The following is a 26,588-nucleotide window of genomic DNA, read 5'->3' as shown; positions in this document are numbered from 1 at the left end:
ACGCTTAGTGACCATGTGCTGCCGAATGAACAAACTGGCCCAGCTGGTGGACAGGCTGCCCACAGCCACAGAGAAGCTTACCTTCTGGACTGTGAAGGTTCGGATGACGTATTCTGCCAGGGGCTCTGTTTCAATCAGGGTGACTTTAATGTCTCCGTAGACCTCAGTGTCATCCGGCCAGTATCGCACACACTTCACCTGTGGCCAAGTGAGAGACAGAGAAAGGATGGAGACGAGGGTATATGAGCAGGTGGCTGGGCGTGAGCAGCCACCTCACCTGGACCTCCCATTCAAATAAACCCCAGGGTGACTTCGGTGGAATTTCAGTCCAAGGGGGTCTCAGCCAGCCAGGAATCAGCAAACTGCACAAGGCCAAGCTCACTCCCTAGAGGAACTGGAGCCGCGAGAAATAATAATAGTACCTTCTTTTGCAAAGCTGCTTATAATTTTCAAATCCATTTAATGCACTAAGTGAACGAACAGAACTAGGTGAGTAGGCATATATTATTATGCCCATTTTACAGATGAAAATAATACTGAAGGTTGAGGTTTGGGGACTTGTCCAAGGTCACGTGGCCAGCTTTCTACCTTTTGGCTGAATCCTCTTTCTCCTATAGCAGGCTGGAGCAGCTGAGCGTTTTCAGCTGAGCAGAGATCAGAGTAAAAGATGGGGAATAGAGAGCAGGTGAAAGCGGAAGTGGTCAGGAAGGGACGTTATTAAGAGGTCATAACTGGGGGCTGGGAGGAGAAAGGCTCTTAGCTGGGAACAGGATGGAAGGTGCTGGGCCAAAGGGAAGACTTTGCAACTCCTGTGCCCCTGGCAGTCAGTGCAGATGCTGCGAACAAGCCATCCCCACCTTTCGCTCTCTAAGCACACTCTGCAGGAGAAGGAGAGCATCCGTTTCCCCTTAAAAGAACAAAAGCATTACCATTCCGGGGGACGCCGCGCGGCCTAGAGTGGCATTTCCCACAGCGTGTCCCGCTGGGTGCTAACGGGTGTTAGGTAAAAACAGGAAACAAAAGAAACAAAAAAAGGTTTTGTGGTCCAAGGAGTTTGGGAAATGCTGGATTAAACAAAGTTAAACAGGGCCTTGCCTCGGGCTGCTCAGCTCCTTTGATGTGCTAATGCTACTTAATGATGTGTTTTAGGGCTTTCCAAAAGGGGCACAGCGCATACAGCATTTCCCAAACGTATTTAACCATGGAACCCTCTTCTCACTAAGCATCCTGCAGACTAGCATCCCGTGGAACCCACTTAGGGAAACACTGGTATAGTGCGATTAGCTTTGGAGTCAAACGAATTCAATGCCTGGCTCCAACATTCAGTAGCTACAGAGCTTCCAGAAAGTGATGAAACACCTCTCTGAGCCCTAGCTTTCTATTAATAATAGTAAACAGTAACCAGTTGTCATCAAGTAGATTCCAACTCATGGTGACCTCACGCATGTCAGAGTAGAACTGTGCTCCATAGGGTTTTCAGTGGCTGATTTTCTGGGGAAGTAAATCTCCAGGCCTTTCTTCCAAGGAGCCTCTGGGTAGACTCATGCCTCCAACCTTTCGGTTAGCAGCCTAGCACATTAACCGATTGCAACACCCAGGGTCTCCATTAATAATGGTAGCTAACATTTATTGACTGCTTACTGTGTTTCAGGCACTGTTCTAAAAATACTTCACGTGCATGATTTTTATTTATCACCTCAACCTTAGGAGGTAGATATTACCGTTATCCTCATTTTACAGATGAGGAACCTGAAGCACAGGGAGGCTAAGAAAACTGCCCAAGGTCAACTGTTAGTAAGGGATGGAGCCAGGATGCAAATCCAGGTGGTCCAAATAATTACCAGGAAAATTAACTGGTACTGTTGTTGTGAGATAAAATGAGGTAATGCTCTTTAAGTGTCCGGCACGGTGCTTAGCTATAGAAGGAGTTCACTGAGATATTGTTCTCCTGTCCCCTCCCCAAATCCAGTTTGGATTCATGGTCTGTCCATCAAGGGAACCTGTCTCAGTGTGGGATATGTTGTAGGACAGGCTGGAATTTGCATCTGGATTCTTGAATCCTGGATGGCCTTTTTGTCCACGGTGGGTACATCTTGAGCCTGAAGTCATGAGACCATGAGCACTGGAATGTGAGTCCAGAGTTAGAGATCATCCCCAGGTTCTAGCTGGGAGGTCACTCCACCTCTCTGGGTGTTTCCTTATCTGTAAAACTGGCGAGTGGGCTAGGTAAGAGGGGACTCAAGGATAAAGTCTCTCCTGGCCCTAAGTTTCTATTAGGCCATGAGATGTCTACACCCCTTTACTGAGTGATAACTTGTGGTTCAGATTCTCCCTTTCTCATCATCATGGTGACCAGGACCCTCCTCTATGGATTATCTGGGTTTTGCTAAAGCAAAAGTATACCTACCCACTCTTTCGTTAGCTCTAGAGAGGCCTTGTTAATTCTGGTTTTTGTGTACCCTGCCTTTACACCCAGCACCCACCCACCCACATGCCACAGCTTACCAAATAGGCAACAGCAAGCTGGGAGTAGCAGTCCCATTTCTAAGCCCTAGGAATAGTTAAGAACCACATAGGAGAGATTGGATATAGAGAAGAGAGGGGACCAAGGCCCAAGCTCTGAAGAATATCAAGATTTAGACGTCAGGGGTGGAAGAATAGCCAGTGGAGTGTCATATGCTGCCTAGAGGTTGAGTAAGATGAGGAGAGAGAAGTGGCTATTGGATTTGTCAACATGGAAGGATGCTAGTGATATTGACAGTGCCACTCTTGATGGAATGGAGGGAGAAGCTAGGTTGGAGTGGGTATAAGAATGAGAGTGAAGGAATAGAGCCTGTGTGTGAGTCTTCAAAATTTGGCAGAAAAATGCAGACAAGAGGATGATTTTTGTTTGCCTGTTTTGTCTTTTTAAGGGGAAAGGTACTGAGCATGTAGGTATGCTGAGGAGAACAACCTAGCAATGAGAAAAAGACTCATTTTTCAAGTGATGGGGGGACAATGAGAAAATTCTTGAGCAGAGCCTGTGATTCAAAGCACTAGGCTTGCCTTTGAAAGGGAAGAGACACTTCTTCCACTGTATTCGGTTGAGCCATAAGAAATGACTGACATTCAACTGTTTTTCTTATGGTTCAGCTTGGTAACAGAGGGGAAGAATGAGAAGATGGTTGTAGATACAAGTAGGACTATAGCTCTGTGGTGAGGAGATGAGGGAGTTCACCTCTGATGGCTTGAATTTCCTCAAAATATATGAGATGACATCATCAACAAAGGGTGAAGTGGAGAAGGAGATGAGGGAAATCTGAAGGGGAGAACAGTCCTCAAATGTAAAACAGGAACGATGATTTTTCCCGCATCTCGCGTAGGTTGCTGTGAGGATGAAATATTGACTAGGAGGCACTGAGCACAATGCACAGAACAGAGGGATGCTCAGTCCTGCAGTTCCAACATCCTCTCCCCTGGAAACTGCAGGAGAGGCTTACCCTGCCCACCTCCACGAGGTTGGTGACCATGACGATGCTCGCCGAGTTCTCCTGCCAAATCATTCTCCAAAAGTCCTTTACCGTCTCCTGCATTGGACCTGCCAACAGAGAAGGTGGTAGACGTCAGAGGTTGAGGGTGCAAGAAGGCAGCCAAGAGGTTATATCCTCTTGGTTAGTCAAGGCACCTCATGGATAAGTGAGAGTGAGGCTGGGAACTCCTAGCTAGCAGGTGAGCCTGATGAGGCCAATTCAGAGTGTGGATAACAAACAGCCACATTCCAGAATACCAGGGCTTGCAGCATCTATTGGAAATGTTGACAGCATCCCCTCTTTCCTATGTCACCCTCTTGGTCAGACCCTTTCCACGAGTCCCACTTTTCCCCTGGACTATATCATGGGGTGTGGTTTGGGGGAGTTATAAAAAATAGGGCTCCAGAATCCCAATGCGAGACAAGAAGGAAATTGGGGGAGGAGGGTGGCTGACAGAGAGCACAAATTGGAGATGCCTGATTTTGAGCTTAACAAATCACAGAGGCATTTGTCTGGAGCCTGAACTGAAAGGAAGGGAGAAAAATAAGAATAAAAAAAAAGACAAGAAGTGGGAGATAGGATCTGACAGTCCAAAGCAATTTCCTTTGAAAATGGCTGTTTGGATGTTTTATTCTCTCTTTTGATGTCCTGGGCCTTCATCATTTTTAAAATTCCGAAAGCAGGATGCTATGTTTGATATAAAATACATATAATTTCGAATACTGTTTTTCTTTTTTTTCTCTTTTTTTTAATTGTTGTAATTAAATGAAGTTTGCCTTTCAAATTAGTCTCCCATACAAAATTTTTTTTTTTTTTTTTTACTTACATTGTTATGAGACCCCAGCTGCTCACTCCATTCTGCGACAGCACACTCCTCCCCTCTGCCCCTGATTCCCCATGAACATTCAACCAGCTCCTAACTCTCTCTGCCTTCCCATCTCACCTCTGGACAGAAGCTGCCCCTTTGGTCTCTTGTATCTACTGGACTAAGAGGCATATTCTTCATGAGCATCACTTTATGTCCCAGAGTCCAGTCCAATCTCTGTCTGAAGAGTTGGCCTCGGAAATTGTTTTAGTTCTGGGCTGATAGAGAGTCCAGCGGCCATGCTTTCCAGGGCACCTCCAGTCTCAGTCAGACCATTAAGTCTGGTCTTCTTACTAGAATTTGAGTTCTGCATCCCATCGTTCTACTGCTTCATCAGGGACCCTCTGTTTTGTTCCCTGTCAGGACGTTTGTTGGTGGTAGCCGGGCACCATCTAGTTCTTCTGGTCTCAGGCTGATGAAGTCTCTGGTTTATGTGGCCCATTCTGTCTCTTGGGCTAATACTTTCCTTGTGTCTTTGGTGTTCTTCATTCTCCTTTACTCCAAGTGGTTGGGACAAATTGATGCATCTTAGATGGCTGCTTGCAAGCTTTTAAGACCCCAGACACCACTCACCAAAGTAGGATGCAGAACATTTTCTTAGTAAGCTTTGTTATGCCAATTGACCTAGATGTCCCCTGAAAGCATAGTCCCCAGACCCCTCATCCCTGATATTCTATCTTTCAAAGTATTTGATTGTATTGAGGAAACTTCTTAGCTTTGGTTTAGTCCAGTTGTGCTGGCTTCCTCTGTAGTGTGTGCTGTCCTTCCCTTCACCTAGGATGATTCTCATCTACTATCTAGTTTGTGAATAACCCTCACCCTCCCTCCCCATCCTGGTAACCATCAAAGAATGTTTTCTTCTGTATTTAAGAAAGGTATGATCATTTTTAAGTGGGCTGATAACATACTGCCAAATTGCTTTCTAGGGCAGATGACGGCATCTCTCTTACATGCTTGCGCCCGTCAGGGAGATCAGGCCCCCCTCAGCTCTACCTGAATGGTAGATGTCTGGGAAACAGGCCTGAGGCTGATGCTTTGGGTCTGCCCTGCCTAGGGCTCTTTTTCCTGACCATTTCCTAGTGATCTGTCTCGCTCATATTCCTTCCTCCTGTAGCTGAACTTGTCACCTCCTTCCCTCCCAAACAAACAAATACACAATCTCAAGGCCCCTTCCAGGCTCTCCAGCCCTATCCTCTGTAGCTTCGTAGCCAGTGGAAACTCATTCCTCTTTCCAGTGAGGGGCAAGGACCCTTTGGTGTCCAAGCAGTGTTGGGACAACAGATGTAAGTGGAGAGCAAGAGGGTTCACTGCAGTTATTCCCCAGAGAACCTCCTTCCCAGGAGCCCTTGAGGTGTGTCCAAGGCACCAGGTAGAGGAAGGACTCTTACCTTGAGTTGCAATGTAGTGTCGAGGCCGATGGTATCCCTGGATATAGAAGAAAAGCACAGTGAACAGTCTCCAACCAAAGCTTGCAAACAGCACAATATCAAGTTATCCTCCCTAAGCTTTCATTTCCTCGTAGGTAAAAACAGAAATAGCATTGGCTATTTCCCAGAGAAGTAGCAAAGATTAAGTAAGATAATGCATGCAAAGTGCTTAGTAACTCACTAAATGCTAGCTATTATTATCCAGTAATACCTACGAAAGCCAGAACCTGTGTAAGGCGGAAACCTGTTAGAGAAGAAAAACTCAAATATTTTCCACTAAAACTAGCGATAGAAAAGTGGTAAGGCTGCACCCTGTCAAAGGTGGAAAACTTGCGAGACCTGGAAAAACAAGTCAGTCCCATGGAGTTCCAGCTCTCACAGGTTTCACTGTATGTAGTTATTTGTGAGGTGCCCATACAGACTTGGCTGGGAGTGTACTTTTCTTCACTTGGGACATGGGACATGCCATTTTACTCGCCATCCCCTGTGCCGAGTGCAGTTCTTGGAAAATGTTCATTGGCAGAATACATGCATGAATATGTCTTTGAGGTGAGGTTGGGGTACCACTTAATGGCTGGGCTGGAAGACAAAATACCTTTTGAAGGAAACCGAGGTTTGGAAGATTCCCTGTGCTCGCAAGGCAATGGAATGAAATTCTAAGCGGAGTTAGATGGAGTTAGATGTTCGTTCATGTGCTCACTCAGTCACTTAATATTATCGACAGGTATCAGTTGAGCACTTACGACTCCGTATAAGGTACGGGAAATACAAAAGTGGACAAGATGCCCGTGGGCTCTGTCTTTGGGCAGCTTACAGACATCAACAAAATAATTACACAAGTAAAGGGAAATATATAACTGGGATTTGGGCTGCCATGGGGGAGATATGGGGCTCTGTGGAGCATGCACGGGGATGTGAGTCAGTCAAGAAGGCCAGAGAATGTTCTCTGAGAGGTGGTGGCTGAATTGGCATCTTAAACCTAGTTTGGGCATCTCAACATCCCTGTTACTACCATTTCATCCCTTCAGCAAATATGCCCAGCTTTCCTTCCACATCTCCATTGCTCACTGGTTTTCTTCCTCTTCTTCAGAAATATCAATTATGTTTCCTTCTGGAGGCCTCAGCATTGGCCATCCCCTCTGCCTGCTGGTCTGTCCCCAGAGAATCCTTCCCTGACTGCCCTGTCAGGTTCCTTCCACTTCCTTTGGTTTACCCTTTTTCAGGGTACTTACCACCAACTATATTTATTCATGTGCATATTGTCTCCCCCAGTTGAATGTGATCCCCACCAGGGTAGGGGCTGTATCCACCTTGCTCATAGCTGTGTCCCCAGCACCTAGAAGACTCCCTGGTCCATCAGCCTCAATAAGTATGTGTTGAATAAATTTAAGAATGCAAGCATGCATGCTGCGTGCCTGCCCCATGCTGAATCGGTAAAGAGACCCTCCCTGGCCTCCAGGAATCCATATGGTCCCCGCAGAGAAAACATTCTAACCATGAAACACCTCAGCACTAGAGATAAAAGGAAATGTACTTCTCATTGGGGCACCTCTGAGGATTCGCCAAGTGCTGGTATAGAAAACTTTCTAACCTTAAAAGAACTTTCAGTTCATTTAAGTACCCCCTACACAGCATGCAGACATACTGCTAACCAGCACTGGGCCTGCCTCCATCTGTCTGTGAGCAATGGGAGAGAGGTTTGTATCCAAAATGCATTTATCTCACTCTGCACTCATGCATCTGTTCTTACTGGGGACCCAGATATGACATTTATTTCCAGGTTGGTAATTCATAAAAGATTCAAGTGGCCAAACCATTCTCAGGTGTGTAAACAAACCAGCCAGCAGGATAGTTCAGATGGTAGCAGAACCACAGCCTCCAGAGGCCCACACAGGTCTGGCCCCATCCAGCTCATTATCCAAATGGAGTCATTTTAATGAATTGTCAAGATCCAATTGTGGATAAATGATTCTAGTATGGGCAGTTAGCTCTTTGGAGAGCCCAGGAGGATTTTGGCTGGGTCGGAGAACAGGGCAAAAAGGGTAAGGACCTAGACAGCTGTCTGAGTGCATCTTGCCAGAAAACCCCATAAGGACCCCAGGTATTCTTAAGTTTGCTAATGCCATTCCCCCATCCTCCACCTACTTCATAGTGGTAACACTGTATTCGGAGGCACTTGTGTTGGGTATCTTCTCTTTGTCCCTCCACTTCCCAACTCTTCCCTTCCATGCTCTGCTTTGTGCCCTGGGAGGTTGACTGTATGGACTACACCATGGGCTCCTATGCCTTCTGGCTTCTAAGTTGGGTTTGGCCAATGGGGAGCAGAAGCAGGAATTCAAAGGCCAGAAGGAGAGTGAGGTGAGGGCATGTTTTTCTAGGTCCCCCCCTGCTAGATCACCATGGGCTGGCTGTGTTGCTCCACCAAAGGCTTCAGTCCTATCAGGCAGCCCTTCGCTCACAGAGACTCTCCCCTCTTCCCTTTAGGCCTAGGACTAGTAAACACTTCCTGCTGTTGCTGACCCTAGGGTACTGCACTCCCTGTTTGAGTGAACATCTGTTTCCTGATGGGACCCTGGCAATCTTTATATAAGTTATCCTACTTCGTGTAGGGTGGCATTATATTATCCCATTGTACAAATACCAGAATGAGTAAGTAATTTACCAAAGATCACAAAGCTAGTAAGCACAAAGGCCTGGTTTCAACAGGCCCAACAAGGACTGAATTCATGATTTTGGTCTTGTTAGCCATTCACTCTAATCACTGGGATCACGCACAGAGATCCAACATCACATATTAAGATAGCATCCATCTAGCAGAGGCAGTTGGGCCTGTCTGCACAGTCTACTTCTTAAGAGAGAGGAGGTTGTGCTGTGTCCTAAGTGGGCAGAGGATTTCATTCTAGCTATATGACCTCGGGTAAGGCTCTTACCCTCCAACCCCTGGTTTCGTATCTTTAATGCTCCCAAAATGCACTGTGATGATAGAATATGATAGAAATTGGAGGTGTTATTAGTTTAGATGTTGTAGAGATTCATTATATTTAAGGCAATTTCATTTGTTGCCCATAGAACACCAAAGTGCCTCTTGGCTCTGGCTGCAGCCAGACACTCCCTCAACTTTGGATTGAGTGTTTATCTTGGAAAGTGAACTTCACTGAGGCTGTCTACTCAGATGACAAATTTCAGATACAGCAGCTCAGGCTGGCAAACCCCACGTGGGCTGCGGCCCTCAGGGCTGCCATGTCCACCCAGCCATAGACAAAATCGAGGAGATGTGGCAGGAATCAATTCAGTCTGGTTCAACACGTGCTAGCTGAGTCCCCACAGGTCAAGTTGGGGAAACAGAAGCCACTCTAAGTGTGCGGGGTCCAAGGTGGTGCCAGGAATGGGGGAGGGGGTCAGGATAAAGAGTACTGGACTGGGAGACATCCAGCTCTGGTTCCTATTCTGGTTCTGCCACTGACCAGTTGCATGGCCTTGGACCAACTTTACAGTCTCTCCAATCTCAGCTTCCCTATCTGGAAAATGGGGGTGATAATACCTTCCTTGAAGGATTATTGAGAGGTCTCATTAAGCTGACACATTTTAAACCGCTCATCATAGGGCCCATGAATGACCCAACCCAATTGTTGCCATTGCTTTATTGTTATTAAAGCCTGATTCAAACTTCTGCCCCCACACTTCCCTCACCTCCTAGCTGTGTGATCCTGGATAAGTTACATCTCCTCACGAGCCTCAGTTTATTCTGAGTGGGTAGTAATGGCACCTACCTTGTGGTCACGGTGTTAGTTAAGGCAAATGATGAAACAGCTAGCAGAAAGTCTGGCCCATGAGAGGTGACCAATAATTCTTAGGTTACTATAAATCCTCCTTGCCTGGCTGACTCTTACTCATCCTCTGAAACTGCATGAGAGATCACTTCCTCCAGGAAGCCTTCACCCCTCACCCCTATTCTCTACCCTCAGGTTTGGATTTTTCTTTGTGCTCCCATAGCACCTACTCTGTGAAGGTCTCTTTTCTTATGTGACTTCCTCCATAGACTACGTGTCCCTTTTAGGTTTCAGGCACCTGGTCTTAAAGGTCTCTGGCACACAGTGGAGGGTCTGTGTAGTGTTTGTGAAATGAAATACCAGATGAATGAGGGAAAGGCTGCAGGTGTGGTTGGGTGAAAGCTGGGAGTGCCTCAGTCCAGGCTAGAGACAAGCCATCACCTTGTGAACTTTCCCAGAAGGGCCATGGTTGGCAGAGACGGTGGAACTCCAGTCCCAGTTCTTGACCACATTCTAGGCCCTTGCATTAGTCAAGGTCAAATTGGGGAAACAGAAGCTGCTCTTAGTGTTTCAGACAGAGGTAATTTAGTACAGGGAGTTGGTTACAGGTTAAAGCGGAGCTGAGATGTCAAATGGGACAGTGAGGCAACCCAGGGATTAGCAATAGCAGGAGGCTAAAACCACGCCTCGAACTAGCAGAATGATGGGTGAAAGAAGTTAGCAGAGCCCCAGAGCTGGGGCCACGTGGCAGAAGCTGGAACTATGGCGGGCCTGCTTGATGGAAGCTGGAGCTACAGAGGGGATGCAACCATTGTGGGAGCTGCCGCCAAGGAAGAGAGAGAGGAGAAATATACTCTAGTCCCCTGTCAGAGCCTGCTATGGAGAAAACTCAGCCAGAAGCTGGCAGGGGAGCTGGGGAATGCAGCCTGAAGGGGTCACCCCCCACACATACCCCTGCAATGCAAAGCAGAGAGGTGAAAGGCAAGGAATGGATCTGAGGGCAAACCAGCAAATGATCAGAATTGGGCTTAATAAATGTATGTTGAATTAATGAATCATCTGGTTCAGCCTAGATTATGGGGAATCCACAAAGCATGCCACAGTGCTTTATAGTTTGTCTATAAATACACTGGGAGTCTGGGGGACCTCCATGAATCTCTGAGCCATTCCTCAAGGTCCTTGGGCTCCTGGCTCAGATGCTGAGAAGCCTGGCTCCATTAGTCATCCTGGGATGTCCATCTGGCCCACTAGCCATGCTCTCCCTCTGCAGACTCTCTCGCTTCCATGTGCACCTCTCTACCTCTTGGCTCCCGTTTAAGTTCAGCCCCTTTCTCATTAGCCTTAATTGCTCTCCTCCTTCTGATCTATTTTACCTTTGATGGCAGATAAATCATCCCAAAGTTCAGCTCTGAACTGGTCCCTTCGTTGATCAAAAACTTTAGATCGCTTCCTCTTGTCTACAGGGTAAAATCCACCTTTCTAAGTCTGACCATCTAAACCATCAATGACCCAGCCCCAACCTTATTTTCCACTATTCCCCATTATATAGACTCTGCTCCCCTCAAACCGAGCTTCTACATATCCTCTGCTTCCAGCTCTACGTTTTTGCTTGTGCTATTCTTTCTAACCATCTTCCTTCTCTTTGATTTCTAAATTCTACCTGTGCCTGAAGCTTTAGCTCACATCACATTTGCAGTCCTGATGGAAGAAGTGATCTTTCTTTCCCACCTCTGAATCCCCGCAGCCTTTTATCTGAACTTGTGATGCTTAGCACTTTCTAGTTTGCCCTAAAATTATTGATGCACACAACTCACCTCCCTGCTAAGGTTTTCAAGGGTAGAGACCATGGCATTTTTAGCTTTATGGTTCCCATAGCATCCAGCATCCAGTAGGCACTATTAAATTTTTGTTGCATATTCATGCAACAGACGAATGAATGGATGGGCCAACAGACAAATGTACAAATGAGTAAATGGGTGAATGAATAAGCCTGGGACCCCAGACTGCAGGCTACTTGAGCCAATCTTAAAAAGGATGCAGCTTTAGAACTTGGATAATCCACTTGGGTTACAGTGGTTACACAGATCAGGGAGGACCCAGACTGCTTTGGACAGTTCTGGAAAGGCCACCTTCTAGGAGAGAGGCTGGGGAACAACTCTAGGTCTAAATCCTGCTGAAGCCAACCCCAGCCAATCCCTGCTGTACAGCCCATCTACTCACATCGATGTAGTTGGCATTGATGTAGTCAGAGTGTGGGTCTCCGTCCAGTACCAGCAGCCTCACTCGGGAATGGTCATCTGCAAAGAGAGCAGAAAACAGGCGGATGATTGATGAAAGGCCTCTTGGTGAGGAGCCAGCAGTGGCCTGCTCTATCCTTTATAGCTGTTGTTACTGTTGGTAGCTGCTGTTGAATCGGCCCCCGACTCATGGCAACCCCATACGCAATAGAATGGAACACTGCCAGGTCCCACGCCATCCCCATGATTAGTTGCAGATTGGGCTGTTGTGATCCCTAGGGTTTTCACTGGCTGATTTTCAGAAGTAGATAGCCAGGTCTTTCTTCCTAGCTCCATTGAAACCTGTTCAGCATCATAGGAACATACAAGCCTCCACTGACAGACGTGTAGTGGCTGCACGTGAGGTGCGTTGGCTGGGAATTAAACCCAGGCTTCCTGCATGGAAGGTGAGACTTCTACCATGGAACCGCCACTGCACCCCGGGTGCCAGACATGATGCTACTTTTGCACATACTCTCTTGTTTAACCCTCAGCCCTGCTCTCAGTTATTATCCCTACTTAGAGATAAGGAAGTTGAGGCTCAGAGAGGTTACTATGCCTTGAAAAGAACAATTAAGCACCTCCTCTTTTTTTTATCTCCCCTTGATTCTGGTTTTGTTATTACCTACCTGGGTAAGTTACCTGCTTCTTTAAGACTTAGTGATTTCATTAGTAAAATGGGGATGAAAACACCTTCTTCATAGGGACCATGCAAGAGAGGCCACGTGAAAACACGCAGGATGCGATTGGTGTTGAATCTGAATTCATATGCTCCATTTTCATGCTTGCTTAAAAACGGCAAATTCACCTATTTTCCACACGTGCACCACTTGCTTTTCTTTTGCCTCTTGGAGGTTATCGGCCACATATTGTAATCAATACTATAATTAAAGTAAAGCTGACTAAATCACTATAAAAGAGGCCATCAACAACCAAAAACTGTCTTGGAAAGAGTACCTTTTCAAACACAATCTAGGCATAAGCAAGATTTGCAAGCTTTAGTCGATGACACACTCACTTCAAATAACACCAACTAAAATCTGTTAAAAAAAAAAAAAAAAACAAAAAACTAGTGCAGCAGAAGAACCAGGATAATCCTTTACAATTAATTAAAGTGAGCTCTGTCGTGCTAATTGACCCATGCAAACGGAGCATGCTGGTTGGGAGGAGCAGGCTGCATTTGCGATCAGGTCACTGCACATATATGATTGCAGAGTCGCTGCATTCACTGGCCAGTCCACCTTACTAGAGGGCAGGGGCGGGGTCTCCAGCAGGTGGGCTGGAGAGCTCCAGGCATCCCCAAGGGCTCCCAGGGGTCAGAGAGGTCACACCAGCTTATCCTATTAGACCTAGGGAGCACTTTGCAGTTTACAAAGCACATATATTGCTACTATCTGAAACCTCCTTGAGGGCAGGACATTCTCTGTCTTCATCCCCGTTCTATCCACTCCACCCCCAGAAGGGCCTGGCATATGGCAGGTACTCAATAAGTGCTTGGTGAAGGTATCCATGGATGACCTCACTGGTGTCTCATAATGATCCTGTGAGAGGAGCAGGTGGGCTCTGTGAGGCCTTGTTACAAATGAGGACACTGAAGCCACATGGCCAGTAAACAGTGGAGTTTGGAAGAAGGAGGTTCTTATAAGTCTGAGTTCAGACACTCCTGTTTCCAAAGAGGGATCTCAGCAGAGTAACAGAAACCACTCGAGTATACGCAGCAGAGGGAGCAAGCTATAGAGAATTGGTTACCTGGTAATGGAAGAGTTGAGAAGCCAAACAGCACAATGAAGTAATTCAGAGATGAGCAACAACAGTGAGACCCTTCCTTCCCTAGGCTTGAGGGACAGAGGCAGGAAGTGGGGTTACCAGAGCCCAGGAGCTGGGGCCACCTGGTGGAGACTGGAGGTGCAGTGGCCTCTCTATTGTGACGTGGAGCCAAGGAGGAGACTCCCTCACTGCTCAAGCAGGTGCTCATGACTGAGATATCAAAACAACCCCAAACCCTTGCAAATTGAGTCAATTCTGACTTGTGTTACAGAGTACGACTGCCCCATAGGGTTTTCTTGGCTGTAATCTTTATGGAAACAGATCGCCAGGCCTTTCTTCTGTGGCACTGCTGGGTGGATTTGAACCACCGTCATTTAGGAACCTATGACTGAGACAGAGGGGGAGAAATGCCTTGGCTTCTCCCTTTCTCTCACTTTCCTGTCTTCCACTAGTGCTTCTCATTGGCCAATCCAGCCAGAAGTCAACTGACAAAAGAGCCTGGGAAGCGCAACCTGCAGGGGTCAGCTCCCTGTGATACAGAGTAGAGTAGAAGAAGGCAAGGAATGGGTCTGAGGACAAACAGCCCCAGCACTGGCACAGGATACCGCCTCATAGCTATGCATTCACCCATTCATTCATTCATTCATTCAAGATATATTCATTGAGCATCTGCCATGTTGCAGGTACCACACTAAACCCGGGAGATACACTGGATGACACTTTTCTTACTCATCATGGGGAAGACTTTCAGTGGAAACAAGTGAGGGAGGAGACAGAGGTCTAAGTGACCCCTTTGAGAAGGGTGGTGAAGTAGAGGAAGAGTGTGAAGTTAACCTTTATCGAGTTCATGGTAGATGCCAGAAACCTTACATACATTATCTCACTCAACCCTTTATTCCTCAAAAATGCTCTATAGACTGTTATAATAATACCAGAACTAGGTGGTATTATTATTCTTTCCATTTCACAGATGAAGAAATGGGACTCAGAGAGGTTGAGCAAGTTTCCCAAGTTATGTAGCCTAAAAGTGGCAGAGCTTGGATTCAATTTCAGGTCCACCTGTCCCTAGGCCCCAGCTCTGCCCACACAATGCGCTGCCCCTGGACCAAGACTATCTCACAGTTAATACTTCTGGAGTCTGTGCGAATGGTCAGTCACCAGCTCTCACAGTCTTCTAGCCCCAGAGAGTGAGGCTTCCTGGGGGACATCCCAGCCAGTAGGCCTGGCACCTCACCTTGGACCCAGGGCGTCAAGCTTTGTTACCAGCGGTTAAGGGAACTGTAAGCCTTCAAAAAGAAAAATTTCATATTGCATTTTCACTCAATGGTCTCACTAATGATTTGTTGATTCAAAAATCTTCTTTATTTATTGAGAGTTATGCCTACCCGTGGGGTCCATAACCCTGGAAATGAAGATTCTGGTTTAGAATGTGGTAAGATAGTTTTCTTTAATATAAAATAAAATTTAAAAATCTGAAAGCAAAAGTGATTAAAAAACAAAACAAAAAGAAATAAACTCATTTCTTCTAGTTAAATATTCTTAACAAAGAAAGGTGCCTCTAATTCCCAGATGGTGATGTTTGCCAAGCTCTTCTCTTCATCTGGGCATTACAATCACATTTATTGAACACCTACTATGTTCTTCTAAGGAGTCCCTGGGTAGCACAAACGGTTAAGCCCTTGGCTACTAACTATAAGTCTGGCAGTTCAAACTCACCCAGAGACACCTTGGAAGACAGGCCTGGCCATCTACTTCTGAAAAATCAGCCATTGAAGACCCCATGGAGCACAGTTCTACTCTGACACACATGGGGTCGCCATTAGTCGGAATTCACTTGAGGGCAACTGGAAAAAAAGAAGGCTTGAGCAGTGGATAATGAGGAAGAGTCTACCAGAGGAAGCAGCAGGAGTGAAGCCAGAGCCTAAAAGAGCAGGCGCACTGGGGAGCTGCAAGCGGTTTCCTGTCCTGTGAACAGAGTGTGAGGGGATTAGCAATGGGAGCGGAGACAGAGGGGTAGATAGGGGTAAATTACAGAGTCATCCATGCCGTATTACGGCCCTTAGATGTAAGTGACAGTGCTGGGCTCTACAAGGCATTCAAATACTGTTTCTTATTTCCAAGAGTATGGAAGAATAGTTTAGTATGAAATAACCAGGATCCACTCCCACTTGAGCTACCCTGTGGCAGGCAGGATACACTTTTAATATGTGCTGTGAGGTACAGAGATCTGGGTTAGATCTGCACGTAAATCTTAGCTCCATCACTTACCAAGTCATTTGACCTCTCTTGGTCTTGGTGTCCTTAGCAACATGGAGCCAATATTATACAGCTCTCAGGATGTTGGGAGGATTAAATGAGAAAATGCAGGCATGGAAAGTGCTAGTACAGTGCTTGGTACACAGCAGGTGCTTAATCAGTGGCGGTTCTGGGCTCGATGTGAGGCAAGCAGCGGCAGTGAGCTGACTGATGGTCAGAGAGGCTCAGAAACTTAGTGCCCCTCGTTTGCCCTTCTTCTGTACCAAATATAAATTCATCTCTCTGCAGAGGCAAGAGCTATTGTGTGTGTTCATTAAAGGGCAGAATTTGGTCGTGGGTCCACCAGAAAGGCATTGCCAGGAGTAGCAGTGTCCTCATGGTTTATTTATTCCTCGTGGGAGATGCTAATATTGTTCTGTGTTCCCTTCTTCTTCAACTTTATATAATTAGAAGGATAAAAAATTGTGTTTACCCACGTGCACATGGAGAAAGATGGGGCAGCAGGCAATGAGAAGGAGCTTATACGAGGTAATTTACAAGCAGCCCAGAATGTTCATTATGCTCTATCTACATTTTGCAAGCTTGAAAAACAGCTAATTTGGTGCTCCTTGTTTGATATTCAAGACAAGGAGAGGAGTTAAGAAGAGTCATATGGAGGAGAAGCAACTCTTCAGTGGTGAGGTGAGAGGAAGGTGCATGAGCCTGGCTCCACCTGGCTGTCAGCTGAGCTGGGAAATGGGCAGGAACTATCTTTCGAGGACCGGATTGGTGGTAGCAGGTAGAAAACCAAACCAAACCCATTGCCGTCAAGTTGATTCTGACTCATGGTGACCCCATGTGTGAGAGAATATTAGAACTGCTCCATGGGGTTTCCTAGGCTATAATCTTTATGGAAGCTGATCACCAGGCCTTTCTTCCACGGAGCCACTGAGTGGGTTCGAACCAACAACCTTTAGGTTAGGAGTCAATCCCAAACCACTTGCATCATCCAGGCAGCAGGTAGAGGGGAGGCATAACTGAAAAACATGCAAGTCCAAAGAGGTCCCTGGAACATGACTCTAGGGGAACAGAAACATCATCCCTCTGTTTAGAATCCATCTACTCCTAGTTGTTTTAGGACAAGGACCAGTGGTATGTTGGTAAATGTTTAATACATGGCTCTCAGGGGGGAAAAAATGTCCAGATTTATGACATCTGCTGATTTCTGTGGTGTAAATACTCCCATTATGGCTGATTTCAAGCTACCCACGTGGCATCAACCAGCTCACAAAATTCCTGAGAATTTAACTATCTGCTCTTGCGAGCTGGTATAAAAAAGCTCCAGCACCCCATGGACAGAGACCTGAGACTTACCACAGCCCAAATGCCCCGCATGATCTGATGGTTTGATACCCACTTCCCTCCCCAGCCTCATGTCCCCTTCCTCCCACACTGCTCTGATCACCTTGGTCTTCCTTCAGTTGCTCAAATGCACTATTTCCCCACTGACAACAGGGCCTTTGCATGTGCAATAGAGAATGCCTCCCACCCCTAATTCCCCCCCGCATCAGCTTGGCACTACTCATCCTCCAGTTCTCAGCTCAATGGCCCTTCCTTGGGAAGCCTCCTGTGATCTCTCAACCCCAGACTCTCATAGCACCCTGGACTCTTCTTCAGAGCTCTTAGGGCAGCTGTATTTCTGTGATTATCGAATTACCCCCTGGCTCCCCGTCACATTGTAAGGAAGGGCACCCTATTTACTGAATCTTGTACAGTGTGTGACACATAGCAGGTGCTCAGTAAATATCTGTTCAATGAATGAATTCATCGTGTTTATGTCTGAAGGGCTGAGCACCAGTAAGGGGCAGGGACTTCCTTGCCCATGGCCTTACACTTGATTTTAGGTCACCTAGGTCTGGGATCAAGGAGCCCTGGTGACATAGTGGTTAAGTGCTTGGCTCCTAACCAAAGGTCGGTGGTTCGAACCCGCCAGCTGCTCCGCAGGAGAAAGATATGGCAATCTGCTCCCATGAAGATTAACCAAGAACCCATTGCCGTCGAGTTGATTCCAACTCACAGTGACCCTATAGAACAGAGTAGAACTGCCCCATAGGGTTTCCAAGGCTATAAATATTTACAGAAGCAGACTGCCACATCTTTCTCCCGCAGAGCAGCTGATAGATTCAGACCACTGACCCTTCGATTAGCAGCCAAGCATTTAACCACTGAGCCACCAGCAGCCTTGGAAACCCTATGGGGCAGTTCTACTCTGTCCTATAGAGTCACTGAGTCAGAACCAACTCAATGATACACAACAATAGGCCTGGGATGCAAAGCTCTTTCCGCCACACAAGGCTGGCAGAGTTGGCCTGACTCCTGCTCTCAAATCTTTCTTCTCCCCTTGGCTGGCCCCTCATCCCTCCTGCAGACCCAGCCTGTCCTGTCGCTAGATTGGAAGGTGGTATGGTTACGGTGTGACAGGCCTCAGGTCTGCCTCCAGAGCCCACCCAACTCCTTACCTCCCTCCTGCTGAAGGCAAGCATTTGCTCAGTTTCCTTCTTTGCATGGTTCTAACTCTCAAAACAACCCATAACTCCCCCTCGCTTCCTCTATCATGAAAAATAGCCCAATAAATCAGTCATCTCATATCACATCTGCTTAAGGAGAGGATCACTTCAGACAGGTGGGGCTGGGGACAGAATATCATCTGGATACATGATGTTCTTTCTTCCCGTCTTCCAGGCACCGAGGAGGGTAAAGAAAAGATGCAATTTTTCGGAGAAAAGAGATTTGACTCATTACAATGAATTGTGGAGCTGAAAAATCATTCCCTAGAAGTATTGGAAATGTTAATGCCATCATCTTGCAAGAGTGGATGGGGAGGAGGCAGGTAATTCTGCAGAGGCTGCCTGGGTACCTCATTGAAGCTAAAGGTCTGCACATTCAGTCTTCATTGAATTACCATTATCAAGAGAGAGGGTGGCTTGGGCATGAGGTAAGACAGCCCAGAATTCCGAGCACCTCCTTGTTCTTCCAGATCCATGAAGGCTGGAGTTGGGCAGCTCCCCTCCTCAGGGCCCTGTGAGGAGCTGCCCCAATAGATGAAACCTTTTTTGGGGGGGTACAAAGGGGAGCAGGGGCCTTAAGAATAGAGGGACAAAGCACTGCGAGAGGGTGGAGGGAGAGTGACCCATCTGGTGAACCTACTGTTTCATCCTAAGGATGCCGCCAGCCATTGTCCCGCTGAGGGCATTTCTGAAGGAAGAGAGGAAAGTTTCTTATTTGGACTCCATCAGAAGGTGAACCTAAGATGAGGATTTGAGTACAAGTAGTTGATTTGAGGAGTCTCTGAGTGGTGTAAACGGTTAACGTGCTCAGCTGCTAACTGAAAGGTTGAAGTCCATCCAGAGGTACCTCTGAAGAAAGGCCTTGTGATCTATTCCAAAAAATCAGCCACTGAAAAAACCTATGGAGCTCAGTTCTGCTATGATATACATGGGGTCGCCGTCAGTCAGAATTGACTTGATGGCAACTGGTTAGTTGATTTAAGAGGTGATCCCAGGGAGTACCAGAAGTGAGATGGAGAAAGTAATGGATCCAGTAAAGGGTGTGTCATCAAGTAAGGTAACACTACAGACAGTTGGGCTGATGTCTGCTGGGAAACTCTGGGAGATTGTGTAGAAAATGCACCTCCAAGTTATTTTACTGAATGGGAGAGGGAGCTGGCATCCTTTGTTGCCTGGGGATAGTTTGTTTTTTTTAAATTTTATTTATTTTGTTGTTGTTATTAGGAATATACACAGCAAAACATATACCAGTTCAACTGTTTCTACATGTACCATTTAATGACATTGATTGTTGTTGTTGTTAGGTGCTGTCGAGTTGGTTCCAACCCATAGCGACCCCGTGTACCACAGAATGAAACACTGCCCAAGTCCTGTGCCATCCTCAAAATCGTTGCTATGCTTGAGCCCATTGTTGCAGCCACTGTGTCAATCCATCTCATTGAGGGTCTTCCTCTTTTTCGCTGACCCTCTACCTTACCAAGCATGATGTCCTTCTCCAGGGACTGATCCCTCATGATAACATGTCCCAAGTTTATGAGACTTAGTCTTGCCATCTTTGCTTCTAAGGAGCATTCTGGCTGTGTTTTCTCCAAGACAGATTTGTTTGTTCTTTTGGCAGTTCATGGTATATTCAATATTGTTCTCCAACACCATAATTCAACAGCGTCAATTCTTCTTCGGTCTTTCTTACTCATTGTCCAGCTTTCACATGCATATGAGGCAATTGAAAACACCATGACTTGGGTCAGGCACACCTTCGTCTTCAATGTAACATTTTTGCTTTTTAACACTTTAAAGAGGTCTTTTGCAGCAGATTTGCCCGATGCAATGCATCATTTGATTTCTTGACTGCTACTTCCGTGGGCGTTGATTGTGGATCCAAGTAAAATGAAATCCTTGACAACTTCTATCTTTTCTCTGTTTATCATAATGCTGCTTCTTGGTCCAGTTGTGAGGATTTTTGTTTTCTTTATGTTGAGGTGACATTGATTACATTCTTCAAGTTGTACAGCCATTCTCATCCACCTTTTCTGAGTTGCCCCCCATTAATGCAAACTCACTGCCCCCTAAGCTTCCTATCTAATCTTTCGAGTTGCTGTTATCAATTTGATCCCATATAGATAGTTTTTAAAAGAGCACAATGCTTAATGCTTAAGGCAGATATATTTTACTAGTTAAGCTAAACTATTTTTTGATTTTAAGATGATTTTAGGGGATATTTTTGGTATAAGTTTTAAAGATTATCTCAGGGCAATAGTTTCAGGGGTTCATCCACCCTTCATGGCGCCAGGAAATCTGAAGTCCATGAGAATTTGAAATTCTGTTCTGTATTTTCCCCCTTTTGATTAGGATTTTCTATAGACTTTTTGATCAAAATGTTCAGCAATGGTAGCTGGGCACCATCCAGTTCTTCTGGTCTCATGGCAAAGGAAGCAGTTGTTCATGGAGGCAATTAGCTACACGTTCCATATCCTCCTCCTATTCCTGATTCTCCTTCTTTCTCTGTTGCTCTAGGTGAATAGAGACCAATTGTCATGCCTTAGATGGCCACTTGCAAGCTTTTCAGAATCTGGGTATAGTATTTAGCTCCAGGGTACTGCACTATCAAGGAGCCCTGGTGGCACAGTGGTTAAGTGCTCAGGTTGCTAACTGAAAGGTTGGTAGTTGGCACCTACCCAGCAGCTCTGAGGGAGATTGCAGCCTAGGAAACAATATGGGACAATTCTACTCTGTCACATTGGGTCACTATGTGTCAGAATCCACTCAAGGGCACCTAACAACATCACACTATCCCCGTAGCTCCCCCCACCAAGCTCACACCTTTAAAAGAATCTCTAGGCTAAACTCTGCAAATTATCCACTTTGAGGGCAATACAGAGGAGGAGCCTCGTTTTAAAAAATTTGCAACCCCTGGGACTACTTCCTCTACCTCGGTGTAACTCTCTTCTTGCCAATCCAAGAATCACCCTCTAGAACTTCCCACATTGGGACTGCTTTGGCATTCTTGAGATTTCCCCTGGTCAACAGTCTCTGCCCTCCAGCTACTTGAAAGCAAAGACCCCTTTGTTCTTTTGTTTCCCATTCATTTCCTTCCCTTTTATTTCCTTTCCATTTCTACTTCCTGGGAATGCACTATATCTATTGCTAAATTCTAAATAGAATCATTTGGAAGAAAGGGGTTATTTATCCAAAGTTTCACTTCCATTGTTTCATTTGTAGGCAGTGCCCTCCCTCATTCTTTTCCCCTTTAATCTTTTCTGTTTTCCCTGGCCTGGCCCTTTGTCCTCCACTCCAGCCTCTCTGAGCTTGGGGGGTTCCTTAAGATGCTAATCACACCCTGTTTTCTTCTCATGCCAAGAATACTTCTATTTATCAAACTTCAGCAGTCTTTGCCTTTGGGAGGGACACATACAAAGGCAGGAACACATGCCATTCCTTGGGGCTGCTTCTCTTTTACCCTTCTTATTATTGTGGTTTTGGTGTATAGGTGTGTGTGTTTTGGTTCCCCTCTATGTCTTGCACTGCTTTCTGACTCCCGAATCAATGGGTTACCTTGCACTATCTCCTTTCAGTACTGAGTACAGACCCTCTCCAGGCCAATTTGTTGCAGAAGTATTGGCGTTTTAATTAGAAAGGAGATTCAGGTTTATTTAAGCCCATCAAGCCAAAAAAAATGAAACTAGTTGCCGTTGAGTCGATTCAGATTTATGGTGACCCCATGTGTTGCAGAGTAGAACTGCACTCCATTGGGTCTTCACTGCTGTGATCTTTCAGAAGCAGATCTCCAGGCCTTTCTGCCGAGGTACCTCTGGGTGCATTCGAACAGCCAACCTTTGGGTTAGTGGCTGAGAAATGACTTAACTATTTGCACCACCCAGGGACTCCCTAAAGCCATCACTAAAATGCTTGAAAATTCCAGTGCAAGTAATTTATCTGGGAGGGGGAGGGAACACCAGTATGAGATGAGAGAGTGAGACAGGGAAGAGAAGGCAGCCAATGAAGGGTGAGTTTCAAGCCCATTGCCACCATGGCCTACTACAGCCTAATCCCCACTGGGGACTCTGGGAAAGAGCTAGAACACACACTTCAGTGGAAGAGCGAGGAAGCTGGGGTATTTTCCCGGTTGAAGGCTTCTCCTGGGGGCATTAATTCCTCAGCATTAGAAGATTGCGTTGTGCAGGACAGAGTGTCCATCCCCAGCTTTGGAGAAAGTTCTCAGGCAAAGAGATATGGAGAAGGCAGGACTAAGGTGAGGCAAGTGAGATGCCTATGACACACAGTTTAAGGAGGCACTCAGTCTCAGGGTTGTACAAGTGCAGGGTCACCACCTGAGAGTGAATGCCTCCTTAAATATTGTGCTTTGATGCTTCACTCTCCTCACCCCAGTCCTGGCCCTGGGTGTTGCTGCACAAAGAAGTGGTGAGGCCAAGGGATGTGGGTGGGACACTGACAGTACCTTCTACACCCCCATGATGGAGTTCTAATCTCCTTCATTATTTGTCCCTGCTGCCTGGAATCCTGCCTTCTCAGAGCAGCTCTCAGAGGGGATACGTTGTTCTCTTTCTTCTCTTCTTTCTGTGTCCTGTCTCTCTGCTGTCTTCATTCACTTTCGATGCATTCTTCCTTACTGGATTATCATCATTCCAAGTGTCATCTTGATCCATTTTTTCTTTTTCCGTTCTTTCTGGTATTCTGTATCTTATTTGCTGGAGACCCTCAGGGTCTTGTGGAGAAGAAAGAAAGCCAGGGCATTTCCAGATTCAGTCAGTATTTACTGAGCACCAACCATATGCCAGGTTTGGGATATAGGAGTAAAAGATAGTCATAGCCCTGCTATCATGGAGCATTATTCTAGTAAGGGAGACAGACGACCAACAGATAGTCATCCAAAGGCCTCTCAAGTCACAACCATGACAAGGGCACCTAACAACAACAACAGCAACATCCCTAGGAAGAAGACATTGTTATGCTCATTTTACAGAGAGGAGACTAGGCTCAGAATGATCGCCCAAGGTTACACAGTCTATAAAATTTAGTGGGCCCTATCTGAATGAAATGTACAAAGACCTGGAGTTAGAAAACCAAAAGGGAAGAACACTCACAGCATTTCTCAAGCTGAAAGAACTGAAGAAAAAATTCAAGACTTGAGTTGCAATACTGAAGGATTCTATGGGGAAAATATTGAATGACCCAGGAAGCATCAAAAGAAGATGGAAGGAATACACAGAGTCAGTGTACCAAAAAGAATTGGTCAACATTCAACCATTTCAGGAGGTAGCATATGATTAAGAACCAATGATATTGAAAGAAGAAGTTCAAGCTGCACTTAAGGCATTGGCAAAAAACAAGTCTCCAGGAATTGACACAATACCAATTGAGAGGTTTCGACAAACAGATGCAGCACTGGAGTGCTCAATCAACTATGCCAAGAAATTTAGAAGACAGCTACCTGGCCAACCGACTGAAAGAGATGCATGTTTGTGCCCATTCCAAAGAAAGGTGATGCAACAGAATGTGGAAATTATCGAACAATATCATTAATATCACACACAAGTGAAATTTTGCTGAAGATCATTCAAAAACGGTTGTAGCAGTACATCAACCCATGAGGGGAATCACTGCTGATGGCAGATGGAACCTCGCTGAAAGCAGAGAATACCAGAAAGATGTTTACTTGTGTTTTAGTGACTATACAAAGGCATTTGACTGTGTGGATCATAACAAACTACGTATAACATTGCAAAGAGTGGGAGTTCCAGAACACTTAATTGTGCTCATGAGGAACCTGTACATAGACCAAGAGGCAGTCATCTGAACAGAACAAGGGTATGCTGCGTGGTTTAAAGTCAGGAAAGGTATGTATCAGGGTTGTATCCTTTCATCATACTTATTCACTCTGTAGGCTGAGCAAATAATCTGTGAAGCTGGACTATATGAAGAAGAACATGGCATCAGGATTGGAGGAAGATTGATTAACAACCTGCGATATGCAGATGATACGACCTTGTTTGCTGAAAGTGAAGAGGACTTGAAGCACTTACTGATGAAGATCAAAGACTACAGCCTTCAGTATGGATTGCACCTTAACATAAAGAAAACAGAAGTCCTCACAACTGGACCAGTAAGTGACATCATGATAAATGGAGAAAAGATTGAAGTTGTCAAGGATTTCATTTTACTTCGATCCAGAATCAACACCCACGGAAGCAGCAGTCAAGAAATCAAATGATGCATGGCATTGGGCAAATCTGTTGCAAAAGACCTCTTTAAAGTGTTAAAAATCAAAGACATCACTTTGAGGACTAAGGTGCACCTGACCCAAGCCATGGTATTTTCAATCACCTCATATACCTCATATATATACCTCATATATGAGGACCAAAGAAGAATTGGCACCTTTGAATTGTGGTGTTGGCAAAGAATATTGAATATAACATGGTCTGCCAGAAGAGCAAACAAATCTGTCTTGGAAGAAGTACAGTCAGAATACTCCTTAGAAATAAGGATGGCAAGATGTTGTCTCACGTACTTTGGACATGTTATCATGAGGGACCAGTCCCTGGAGAAGGACATTATGCTTGGTAAAGTAGAGAGTCAGCGAAAAAGAGGAAGACCCTCAATGAGATGGATTGACACAGTGGCTGCAACAATGAACTCAAGCATTAACAATGATTATGACGATGGTGCAGGACCAGCAGTATTTCGTTCTCTTGTACATAGGGTCGCTATGCGTTGGAACCCACTCAATGACGCCCAACAAGAACATCTGAACTCCACCACCTGTCTGTTTGTCCTACCGTGGTGGCTTGCATGTTGCTATGATGCTGGAAGTTATGTCACCAGTATTTCAATACCAACAGGGTCACCAATGATGGACAGGTTTCGGGGGAGATTCTAGACTAAGACAGACTAGGAAGAAAGGCCTGACAAGCTACTTCCAAAAATGGCAAATGAAAACCTTAAGTATCACAACAGAGTATTATCTAATATAGTGCTGAAGATGAGCCCCCTAGGTTAGAAAGCATTACACAATAGCGGCAAAAATGGATTCCAACATACCAAGAATCATGAAGATGGCACAAGACTGGGCAACATTTCATTCTGTTATACATAAAGTCGCCGTGAGTTGACATCAACTCTATGGCAACTAACCACAACAACCATCTGAACTCATAATCTTGTAGGCAGAATGGACAAGTGACCAGGTATTTTAGGGGATAGCATGCACAGTACTTGACCAGAGGTTACTGAGGGCTAGTCAGAGACTTGAATGGGTGCTCTCTGGGATCAGGGACTGTGTCTCCAGTGCCCAGTGCAGGGTCTAGCTCAAAGAGGTCCACACATCATAGGACCTTAATAAATGTTTGCTGACTCTTTGAACATCACTTTCCAATGCTTAACTTGCAAGAAATCTTGCTGTCTGCGTCACTCTCTTCTAAGAGACAAATTATAAATGCTTTCTGATTAGTTTCACCATTCATAGTCCCTTCCTAAATCAGCACAGGAAACAGCTAAGCTAAAACTTCTGTCTCTTTCTTCTTTTACAAGCTGTGTCTATCTTATTCTTTCTTCCTCCAAGTTTTTTCTTAGGCAATGTCTAGACAGTTAAGAAAAAAAAGACAAGCAAAACAAAACAAAGCACTGAACTGTGCTAGAAATAATTTGTCATTCAGGATCTTTTTTTTTTTTGGCTGAACTGGGTTACCCTGAGAGCTTGAACCAAGGAATGCTACTGTTCCGATTGGTGAGATATCAAAAGGTCCAGGCTGGCTCCACTAAGTCAGACATAGGGTGTTGTGGATTCCTGTTTAATAGAATATATGCTCAACGTTTTGTACGAGATGACTTTGTCTTCTGTTTTAGGCTGCCTTAAAGGCTGAATATACCAATATTTGGGGCACACATACTCACACTCATACACAAGAGGCTGAAGGCCACTCTCACAGTCTCTCTCTTCCCCTCCTCCCCGAAGTGAACAGCACACAGAGGTATTGTCAGTGCCTTTGTTCAGCCTTCATCACCTTTTGCTGGGACCATTGCAGTAGCCTCCTGACTGGTCCCTCTGCCTCCAGCCTCTCCCGATATAATCCACCCTCCATAACAGCCACACTAGTGGAATCCTTGGGTGGTGCAAATAGTTAAGCACTCTGCTGCTAACCAAAAGGTCTCTGA

The 26,588-nt window shown here is 45.7% G+C and overlaps 1 protein-coding gene across 1 annotated transcript in view; it reads right to left on the bottom strand.

Annotated features, from left to right (window-relative positions):
• PTPRT (protein tyrosine phosphatase receptor type T) overlaps positions 1-26,588 on the bottom strand; it is a gene marked incomplete at its 3' end in the record, with an annotated part of 923,104 nt that overhangs the window by 39,561 nt on the left and 856,955 nt on the right. The window contains exons 20-23 of the mRNA XM_012558679.1: positions 11,792-11,868; positions 5,763-5,799; positions 3,480-3,577; positions 82-198 (exon numbers count right to left, since the gene is read on the bottom strand). Coding sequence (XP_012414133.1) covers positions 82-198; positions 3,480-3,577; positions 5,763-5,799; positions 11,792-11,868 — 329 coding nt within the window. The remainder of the gene's footprint in view (positions 1-81; positions 199-3,479; positions 3,578-5,762; positions 5,800-11,791; positions 11,869-26,588) is intronic.

The sequence above is a fragment of the Trichechus manatus genome, unplaced genomic scaffold (genome assembly GCF_000243295.1).
Source record: "Trichechus manatus latirostris isolate Lorelei unplaced genomic scaffold, TriManLat1.0 scaffold00008, whole genome shotgun sequence".
Taxonomy (NCBI): Eukaryota; Metazoa; Chordata; class Mammalia; order Sirenia; family Trichechidae; genus Trichechus; species Trichechus manatus.
This window is presented reverse-complemented; position numbering and strand designations above follow the sequence as displayed.